General features: G+C 42.3%; 1 protein-coding gene across 1 annotated transcript; it reads left to right on the top strand.

Annotated features, from left to right (window-relative positions):
- The first annotated feature begins 9,437 nt into the window (after positions 1-9,437).
- On the top strand, positions 9,438-11,172 carry LOC306941744 (uncharacterized protein). Its single transcript, XM_079527384.1, has 3 exons — positions 9,438-10,515; positions 10,662-10,720; positions 11,041-11,172. The coding sequence occupies exons 1-3, from the start codon at positions 10,012-10,014 to the stop codon at positions 11,126-11,128; spliced, it is 651 nt and encodes a 216-aa protein (XP_079383510.1). The 5' UTR covers positions 9,438-10,011; the 3' UTR covers positions 11,129-11,172.
- Positions 11,173-11,188: the final 16 nt, after the last annotated feature.

The raw sequence follows: 11,188 nt of genomic DNA on the forward strand, positions 1-11,188 counted from the left end.
GTTAGGAGTGAAGAAAAAAAATGACTTTGCAGTGCCAGGCCTTATTGAAGCCACAAATTGCAATGAAGTCTCGTAAGTGTTCTTAACGGTATGTTAATAAAGGGAAACATTTAGCCCTTAATGCTGCTGTAATCACATTGGAGCTGACTCTTTCCCAAGAGTCCTAAGAGTCAAAATTGCAAATACAAGTACAGCACAGGGGACAGGAGTGAATATCACAAACCTACTTCACTCACTACTGGAGATTAAACAAATAAAATAATAATTATAAATATAGCTGCAAGCAGCGATAAGGCGGGACCAAGAAAGAAGACAATATGCAATAAGAACAATATGCACAAATAAGAATCGGGCTGAGTTGTCGGTACCCGGATTTGAACACACAACCTTGTGGTCTAAGGGCAAGAGCCCTACTGACTGAGCTACACAGAAACAATTGTAACATTGTAAACAGCAAAACCTTTCAGTGTTTTGGTAACAAGTATGTGTCCTCATTTTGGGTATGTCATTATGGATTACCGCTGTTCATGTTTTCACGTACAAATTTCTCTTCAACTGGGATTTCAATTAATGGTCCATAGATTGTGTGTAGGACGTTTCACGCAAATTGCTCAAAAATCCAGGCAGAAAATCAGGTATAAGCATTTTTCAAACTGCTCAAAATGGTGGAAAGTCTGAGGGCGGAGCTTACTTTTCAAAGTGACAGATGTGTTCCTCATGAGTCAAGGAACATGTGGAAACAAGTGCCATGAATTTTGGCCAAACAAAGCATGAGTTATGCCTGTTCAAAGGTTTCATTTTAAAAAAATTGCTATAGCGCCAATTGGAGCAAAACAGCAATTTTCATTGGCTCATAAAACCTTCATTTTTTCACTTGTACTACGATTTCTTGTCCGTATAGGTCCAAAGTTCACGTGTAGATGTTTTTGTGCATTTTGATCAAATATCCTTGGTGGAGATTTTTAACTGTTTTTCATAAAGTTTTAAATGGCCGGTGATCTAAAGGTCAAAAGTCAGAACACGAAAGTTGTTCGGCATGAGGAGACACATATGTGTATCAAAGTGTCATTGCCAACGGTCAAACGGGTCAAAAACAATAAGTGACCAAAGTCCCTTTGTGACTTCTTGGTCCCTTAATAATTATACATGTATATACACACACACACACACACGCCACACACACACACACACACACACACACACACACACACACACACACACACACACACACACACACACACACACACACACACACACACACACACACACACACACACACAGCAAAAGATTTTAATAACATAATGGACCATGTACAATATTTATAATAATACAAAGTGCCTTTAAAACAGAAAGCAAGTGAACATTTTGGCCTATGGTCGGTGCTGGAGGGAAGTCCATGGGGTCACCAAAACCAGTAGGATTCATCCTGCAATCTGCCTATTTACCTTCAACCTGACATCTCTATTTTGGGCATGTCAAACGAAATAGCAGATCTAAAAACCCACAACGCATCGTGAGAGAGTCCCTGCTTGCTTCAGTCTTAACAATATTCAGAACGTCTGCTCATCTATTGAGTCGTTGAGGGCTTCACGTAAACCCTGTGTATAAGGGAAAACTTTAAAGAAGGATTTATGCGGTGTTGCACACCGAAAATGGCTGATACTACTAAAGCAACGTGCCGTGATGCGCTGTGAGATATTGTATATTGGCTATTTTACAGCTTACAACTGAAACAAACAAATAAATGTTTCCCTTGTGCAAGGCTCTTATAGTATGTTTTCCTTGCATCATGTCATCTATCTGAAAGTCATATAGGAATAAGCTTAATAAGTAAATATTTACCAAAGTGAGGAAGCCGAAAAGCAGGTCTCAGTCCTAGTATTTTAGGAAACATTTGACCTGAATACTGAAAGTTATTATGTAAAACTGTCAGGTCTGTCACTAGAGTGAGAAACGCCCAAAGGCACAACACCAGAGAGAGCTCCACTGATCTCGTACCCCCCAAATATGACACAAACATGCAGGGCATTCATGCATTAGGAACACCTGAACCTTTGGAAATGTGTTTTCTCATGCCAATAAAGCTCCTTTGAGTTGAATTGAAAGGAAAAACCTCTCGCAACCTCACAGCAGCAAAACCTAAAATCCAAGCTTAAAATCTAGATGATAAATGGAGTCAGTTATTATACAATAACAACAATAACAACTATCTCTCTGTCGAAACAGCTTGTGGTCAAAACCCTTTCCAATTCAGTTACATAAAAGCCACACACTGTTGGAATCCAAAACCATATTTTCAGATTGGCTGAGGCCATGAGACAAGACAAATGATATTGTCACTCAGCCATCAACAGTCCCATTATATAAAATGGGGTAGGCGGGTGCATATGGCTCCTTTACTTTCGTTATATACTACACTTTTGTTTTACTACAGTATATCTGGCATACTTGCATGTTGCTTCATACATGGGCAACAGACATTCATATGCTGACACAAATATTACAGTGCATTCACTAGAAAATCATTGAGAACACCATGTAAAGGTTTTTCCACATCTCCCACAAACAAACACATAGTGTCAGGCATATACTGTATTCCCAGGATCATGGATTTACAGCCAGGACCATACTGGTGTCACTACGTGTCATATCACATATATAAATGTAGACCATTCTTCCATTCAGTCCACTCCATGGCCACAAAACTGTCAGCACTATGAAAAGCATCAATGGTGATGCCTTTTCTGAAGAAAGAAAAAAGAGAGATGAGAAGATATCACTGAGAAAACATGGATCAATTGAGTTTATTTGTTTTTTGCCTGTATAGTATTAGTAACCTACACAATCGCGTAACTGTATAGCACCCTCCAGAGGATGGCTTAGGTTGTTATTTATTTAGTTTTCTATTTTGAGGAAACATTGTGGTCTACAATGGAGAACCACCTTTTGCGGAGTTGTGATCAGAGTGAGAGAGAGAGAGAGAAAGAGAAAGAGAGAGAGATCATCATTGAATATAAGCAGTAACACAGTATAATAATCACAGTAGTTCATGGCTTGTGAACCGGTAGCTTCCAGCACCCAATTTCTCCCTGCTTTGAATCCAGGAGTCTGAGGTCACACAATCTCATTAGATAACCGCCCTCCAAGATATACTTACCCTGGCCTGAACTACACCAAACCCATGCCCAGTGGTGGAAAAAGTACTCACATTTTTACTTAAGTGAAAGTGTCAATACGGCAATATAGAAATACTAGTAAGTAAAAGTCAGGAATTCAAAATGTACTTGCGTGAAAGTACAAAGATATTGGTATCAAAATGTACTTAACCAAAAGTACATACTGTAGTGGTATGATACCACTATGTAATAACTATTGCCCAGAAAGCCCTGGGAAGAAGGTTTCAAGCACACAACTTCTCAATTGTCATAATCACCCTTAAAATGTGTTTTCCAGAACTGTCTGCAGCATAGCATTACTAATGCACAAAGATCAAGAAGCCAGCTCAGTAAGAACCTGAGGGATGTTTGAGAAGCAGAGTTTACTGTGGATTTACCTCGGCATATTCATTCCACATCAGTATCGGAGCCACGACTTGTTTGACTGAGGCACTGCTTCACAGCAACTTGCTATAATCAACATGACACACTGTCTGCCACGGCATGGTGAGGGGGAAAAGGAAAAAGAACAAAGGAGGGACATTTACAACTGTTTCTAGTGGTGGCTGAACCAGGTTAGTGCTAGCCTGGGAGCAAATGGATTAAAAGTGAGTGAAAGTGATAGTGCAACCATACTTCCAGCACTGTATAGCAGTAGTGTGTAAAGTAGTAGGCCAAATTATTGTGAAGGAAACTAATAACTGATTGACCTAAAATAATCAAAGCATATGCATAAATTGGACTAAACTTGAAGGAAACTGAATATGCTCAAATTGAGTTTAACCAAAACCTCCAGTACATTACATTTGGATATTGAGTTTTCTGACATACAAGCTGAGTATAATACAAGGATTGATTATTTGGAGTTCCTCTCTTGATCAAGCCTCTTACCTGCTAGGTAATTAGGAAGTGAGCAGGTGGTGATATTGAGTGCTCTGAGAGACTGTAATCTGAGGCCTCATTCACATGTATCAAACACCAATCAAGCAAATGTTTGGTCGTTTTTTTGTTTTTTTTAGGCCACCACAATGCTTTTCCTTTTTTTTTTAATATTTTTTAACCCACGATTTTGTAACCCATTTTTCACCCCTGTGTCAATTATCTAATGTGATCCTGGGCTCTACACACACTCCGCCAACCTAGTCCCCATATATGGGGGACATGGAGAGAGCAACGGACTCATGCTTCCTTCATGCCTGAGTGTCCAAGTTGCTCCTTTACACCTGACAGGGGGGAGTTTCCCTGGTTGGACGTAGTGCGTGGAAGGAACACGTTATTCCAACCAGTTCCTTTCCCCTCCATCAGGTGCCCCGGCTGGCCAGGGGGAGGCAGTTAGAGACCAGGATTACAGCATGTTTTTTGTGAGGGTACCTACCGTAGGGGGCACGGGGAGAACATGCAAACTCCACACAGAAAGGCCCTTTCGCCAACCCCGTCTCGGGTATGGGCACTGATGACGTGGAGGAGGAAACACGCACAATGCTTTTCCAATGGGAGTCACATGGTTTGGCCAAACATTTGTGTTTGATTACTGATTGCTGCAGTGTTCTGCCCCTCCCCCCGCATCAAACAAAAATGTTTGGTCAAACCATGTGACTCCCATTGGAAAAACATTGTGGTGGCCTAAAAAAACAAAAAAACAACCAAACATTTGCTTGATTGGTGTTTGATACGTGTGAATGAGGCCTGAGAGGCAGTAATTGTTTCCTGCTGATTATGTTGCTTTTTGACATAAACATGGGCAGGGATTAGTAACTACAGAGTAGACCAAGTTTGGAATCACTAGTACAATATAATACAGGTCCATCTATGTATGAATTATGAATCTGTCCATTTTCAAGTATCATATCGTTATAATATGGCAGAATTTAGTTCTACTCACTCTGAATCTCATTGGTAAGCTATGGCTTATGGGACAGGCCGACTTCAAACTCGGCAGGCGCATCAAAGAGGACCTGAGTAGAGGGAGTGCGGTGTCTGGCTTCAAGTCGGTCGGATAGGGGCTTCTCCAGAACTACCATCAGGAGACATCAGGCATATATGATGATGATCCATATATGAGCATAAAAGGGACACTGTGAGACAGACAGACGGGTACAACAGGTAGAGTACCTGTTGGCAACGGGTACAATGGGTATTGCATAACTGGATAGGGCATGCAGATAATTGACAACTAGATAAAGTGCCCCTCGGGGCACAGGTCTCCACCAGGGCAGGTCAGGTTGTGGCCTCCTGGTGGCCAGGCCAATTTTTGTTCCAAAAATGTGTTTTGCAGAAATCCACCTGTTGGTGGTGCTATAACAGGCCAATGTGAAAATGGTGGGATATATTCCTCAGCCTAGTAGGAAAGTCTGTGAAAGATTTAAATTGCACGCTGCGTTCATGATTTGAGGCTTTTTGTTCAAAACGGGCCAATCCTGCCAACTTTGAAAGCCAATGTTAGCCAACATGACTCTAGAGATAGTGTGTAACGATTTGGTGGCGCTATAACAGGCCATTCTGGAAAATGTGGAGCAGAGGTTTCATCTGGCATCCAGGGAGTGTGTGTGCAAAATTTGGCATCGACCGGGTTAACGGTGCCAGAGATTAGCTGTACACAGACGGACGGACGGACACACACACACACACGGACGGACGGACGGACGGACGGACGGACACGGACGGACGGACGGAGTGCAAAACATACTCTCTCCCCATGCCTTCGGCCTGGTGGAGACAATAATTCTGTTGAATGTGCAGTGCAATATCAGGTTAGGGCTGTTTGTACTTATTACTTGATACACTGAAGAAGATCAATAGAATACATTCTCTTTATTGACCCAGACAAACAAAATTGCACTGGCAGTTAACAATACAGTGACTTATACAAACTCACCCCTTACTGTTCATGACGTTTAGTTCCTTGAATTCTGGTTCCCTCTACTGGTGACAATCATCTTATCACCTTTTCTGTACTAATGTAAGACAAATAACTGGCAAGCCAGAGCAACAGGTGAGGCCTCATTTCTTAGGAAAAAAGTTAGGAGTAAATTAAGGTCAAGATATAATGGATACTTTGTATCCACAAATAGAAGTCTTTAATGGACATTTGCACGGAAAGCTGCAACACGGTAACTCTGTCACTTCTCAACCGTTTCGGACGCGGGAAGGCTCGCCGGAACCGGGCCGCTTTATATTGTTTACATTCTGCATGCATAGCGCGTCAGGTGGCTCGACAATTTTGTTTTTAAAACACTGAAATACACTGTCTGGCACTGGCAGATTATCTCACCCATTTGCTTACTATGTGGGTCAAATAAAAATAATGTGTTTGTTACTGCCTGGCTGTCACTCTGGGGCGGGGTAGGCGGCCGAGAATAGGCCAATATAACGGCATAAACCCACCCCAAAATGTCCCAAAACGGCCAAACTTTTGCAAAGATTTGCATGTGCAGCCTTCGAGCTTCAGTGCCCAGGGGCCCTCAGAGGTGTTAATCCAGCCCTGTCTGTGACGTACATCCAATGTCGTCATTGCATCAAAAGCGTTAATTCACATGCAGTAATCTAACAGATGGATAGGGAAGGCTCAAAGATAAATGGGGCTGCCTGTGACTGTTTTACTGCAGTTGAACTTGGCTGCATTGGATGTTACCCTGACAACCTTATGTCACTGTGTCACTGAGAGTTACAATATGCCTCTCTTTCAGCTTTGCTCATCTGTTCAACTGATTACGTCTGTACAAAGTGTTAGAGGCCCTTCTGTTTGATTGCAAGAAATATGTCCAGGAAACTGTAACCCTATAACCTTCATTCTGTAAATTCTGTCTTTAAAAACGTGACTGAAGATGGGGATGTTGACCTTAAACAAAAATCTATGTCCATTTTTTAAGTGTACTGTATAGGCTTAAATCAATGTGAGAAAATTAACACCACAGAAGTGTGTGTGTGTGTGTGTGTGTGTGTGTGTGTGTGCGTGCGTGCGTGCGTGCGTGCGTGCGTGCGTGCGTGCGTGCGTGCGTGCGTGCGTGCGTGCCACTATACTTGTGAGGATTTGGGACTAGGTTTAGGATTTATCTGCTTATGCAATTAGTTTTACATGAATTTATTTATTTCAGATTTCAGAGTATTTATTCTTTTATGAATATATGCTGTCTTTAAATAGGAGAACTATTCCTTGCAAATGGAAAAACATGACAAATAAAGGAATCTTGAATATTGAGGAATAAGGTCAGCAAGGCAAATATAATGATCCAAAATAGTTTGTGTTTGTTCTTAACAGCCTGTCATAGTGTTTGTTTACCTGGTAGGGAAAGAGGCCCAGACATTTTTTTATTGGAATACCTATCAGTGGGCAGCTGGCTCGTTAAAATATTTGGTTTCTTGAGACATGTAACAAAAACACATTTCACTGAGATGCAATTCGTATTTGTTTCCCTTCAAATGAGAATGACGAATCAATCAACTCCTGCTGTTCTCCTGTTTGGGAGACATAACTACACAAAATAATGTAACTATCACATCTATTCATAATTCAGGCTATAGTGTTCACATTTTGGTCAAAACAAAATGACAAAACTACAGGAAATCTGTAAGACTTCTACAGAAAAATAACTTCCAAGCCTATCGAGCCCTCCGTGCAAAGGGAGAAGGAATATTCTTGAAGTTGGGAGAACACATAGAAACCACAGTTATGCAGCCAAATGGGCTGTGGGCTCCCTCCCTCCTCCCAGCTGCAGAGACACCCCCTCATCTGGAAGCCGTTGAGTTGTTGTCCAGATGTTGCCGAGTCCACCTCCTCTATGGCTTGCTAACTGAGAATAGCAGTGAACAGAGAGAAGGGGCCCTGTGCTCAAAAACACAAACATAGCCTCATGACAACATTCAACAACATAGAGAATGGCTGGATCTTGTAAAATAACTTTAAGAATAAAGGGGAATTCAAAAGTGTTGGACCCAGTGGTTCTCAAAGTGGGTGCTGTGACACAAGTCCAGGGGTGCCGCAAATTACTTATTTATATTTGGAATTTATCACTTCAGTTTAACCACTAAGATGGGCCATCAAACTTCCTCGCCAAAGATAGCCTATATCTATAAGCCCTCAGCGTGTCACGTGATGCGCTGTGAGCTTGTAGATCGGCAATTTTTGGGTAATGTTCCCCCCCAGAATAGGGATGCTGGGGTTATGTCAATTATGAAGTTAATTTCAATCGTAATGGAAATAGGCTACTGTTCTCTCAAGTTTTCCTTGTGATACATACTGAAAGATTTACATATTTACATACCGTAATATGATGTAAGGTTCTGTAAACTAAAGTAGGCTAACAATGAAATTCAGGAGTGCCTTGGATGAAAAGGTTATTTACAGGGGCCTGAGATTAAAAAAAACATTTGAGAACCACTGATGTGGACTGTTGTTTTTACACGATCGTGAGGCATGTCAGTTGCCTAAACGCCAGGTGTCTTTGACTTGGTCTACGTCCAGGGAGAGCAGGTTGCACAGCTGTGGCACACATTCACACACACACACACACACACACACACACACACACACACACACACACACACACACACACACACACACACACACACACACAAAGAAAGAAGGGAGATAAAGAGACAGGCGGTGAGAGTGCGAGAGGGGAAAACTTAATGAAAGATGGCAAACAACTTCTTCAGTGTGGGGTTGACTTGAGGTTCTAGCTGGACGGCCCTGGCAGAGAGATGCCCCTGCTGGGTCTTTTGTGTATGCAAGTGGTCCAAACAAAAGCTTATAGAGGGATCTCTGGGAAGCTCAAGCTGTTGGAATGGAATGCCCCTGTTCTTGTGTCAGTGTGGCTTCTGGAACACTGGGGCTGCGGAACTGGGGTGGTGTGTGTGTGTGTGTGTGTGTCTGGGGGGGGGTCCTTCGATCCTCTTCTCACACATGACAGACTCAGTAAACCCTATTAGCTGAACACAGACAGGCAATGGGCAGGGCATTGTTGCTGATGACATGTCACATGTGGTAGAGATTAATCAAACGAATTGTTTGCTGTGTCACTGTCACTGTTTAGCCATGGTCATTGGCCTAGAAGTTATGCCTTTCCCCCCAATGAACGCCTGATGGATTCAGATCACAGATTCAGATCACAGATTAGGTTATAGATAGGTCTACTGAGTCCAAATAAATGTTTCCCTTGTGCAAGGCTCTTAGAAGTTGATGGTTGTTTCCCATCCAATAGAAATAATCGAAACGGTGTGGGAGTTTCTTTCGTCTATAAATTTGATGGAGAACTTAGAAGGCGGAGTTTTCTCCGCGGTGTCTGAGCCTGGAGTGTTATGTAACGGACACAGCTCGTCTCGTCTCTTCTCTAGCTCTTTGGCCAACTGTTGCAGCTCCCATGGACCGTTGCTGATGCACTGCGCTTCTTCATAAGATGGGAAATTGAGAGTCCGTCTCTTCTCAAAACTTATTTTGAGTGATTTTTTTCCGAGACTTAGCAAACTAATAAAAAAATATCGTCCAATGATGAGAGGCTATCCTATCCCAGAGGAATTACATGACAGGAGGACGTCTGGATAGCCTAGTAGCGGCGGCGGGCTGCTAACAAATTTGTTTTGCTCTCGGAATTAAGTTTATTGAACCTTTTCGAAAGCTGGCCTCAAGTTAAGTCAGAGTGAATGCCAGCCCCCCACTGTGTCAATTCAGTTAATTTTCAACCTTGGCAACACTTGACTGTGGTGGGGTGAGGGAATCTGGAAATGGGAGCGTGCCCTTGCATCTCCCATGAAGTTGTGTAGTCAGTAGTGTAGCCTACTGTAGGCTGCAGGCTCAGTTATGTAGGCTAATATAGTTGTAGGGCAGCCTGGGCAGCCTATAGTATATAACTCATACGTCATGGGGAGCGGGACGAGCAGAGGGAAGAAAGTCGCACCTGCATGTGTCAGTGAGATAGATGTACCCAAAAGAGATGACACTTATTCTCAGAAATTGGAGAGCCATTCTTTCAGGTCATTGAAAATACCCAACTTTGCAAAAGTTACCAACGCGCGCACCCGCGCGCAGATGGACTGCCACAGTGAAGGACACGACTCTGAATGTTCTGCGGAGGACGATGACATTATTGTGGAATCGGACCGGGTTCTGGCAAATTACGAGGACCACGAGGACTTTTCTAAAAGGAAAAATAGCCCCAAGAAATCTTATAGGCCTATTCGATCCAAAACATACGGTTTGTGTAATTTTAGACGGGTCCACGTCGACAGCGACTTTAATTCAACTCCCCACTTTTTGCCAACAACAGAATTATGTGAAGAGCCACGTGGCCCAGATATTGATGTAAACAAGAAGAGCAATGGTCTGTTCAGCAACTTCAAAAAACACACACCTCCCTTCCAGAATGTAAGATTATATTTGCCTATTTGCCCATTTTTTAATATCTTAGACTTTGACTTTCTTTGACATAAATTTTGTAAAAAATATATTTTGTATAAAATAATTGGTCAATAGAGGACGATCATATAATGATTGTGTTAACTGTTCAACAGGGTTCGCTAACAAAGGGTCCTTGTTGTGTGGAATCTCTTCCCAGATCAGAAAAACACTCGTAAGTAGACCGCTCAATTATTGATTTCCGAGCTCAGTGATGCGCACACGCGAGTTCTAGTAGAAAGACGCCCAGGGGCGGATCACATTTACCTTGAAAATATAGCATACCATTGTTTACAAGATATAACAGGCAGACAAAAATACATCAAAACAATACTTCCCCATGTGCCTTTTAGCCTATATAGGCCTACGCACCATGAAGTTGAAATCAGATCAATTCGGTCAAATTATTATTGTGCTTTTAAGTTTGCACGCACACACACGAAACACACAAATATTTTTGTTTTAATTATAGGCTTACCTCTTTATGCTCTCCAGATCTCTTCACAACTCCCTCGCCATGCCTGTACTGTTCGATGGATCAGAAGAGGAGCTGATGGATACTATTGAGAGAGAGTTTAGTTGACCCCCAACTGAGATAACAACACTACCAGTGCAGGGGTGGGCGACTTTTAAGGAAAAGGCA

This window comes from Electrona antarctica (assembly GCF_951216825.1).
Source record: "Electrona antarctica genome assembly, chromosome: 18".
Taxonomy (NCBI): domain Eukaryota; kingdom Metazoa; phylum Chordata; class Actinopteri; order Myctophiformes; family Myctophidae; genus Electrona; species Electrona antarctica.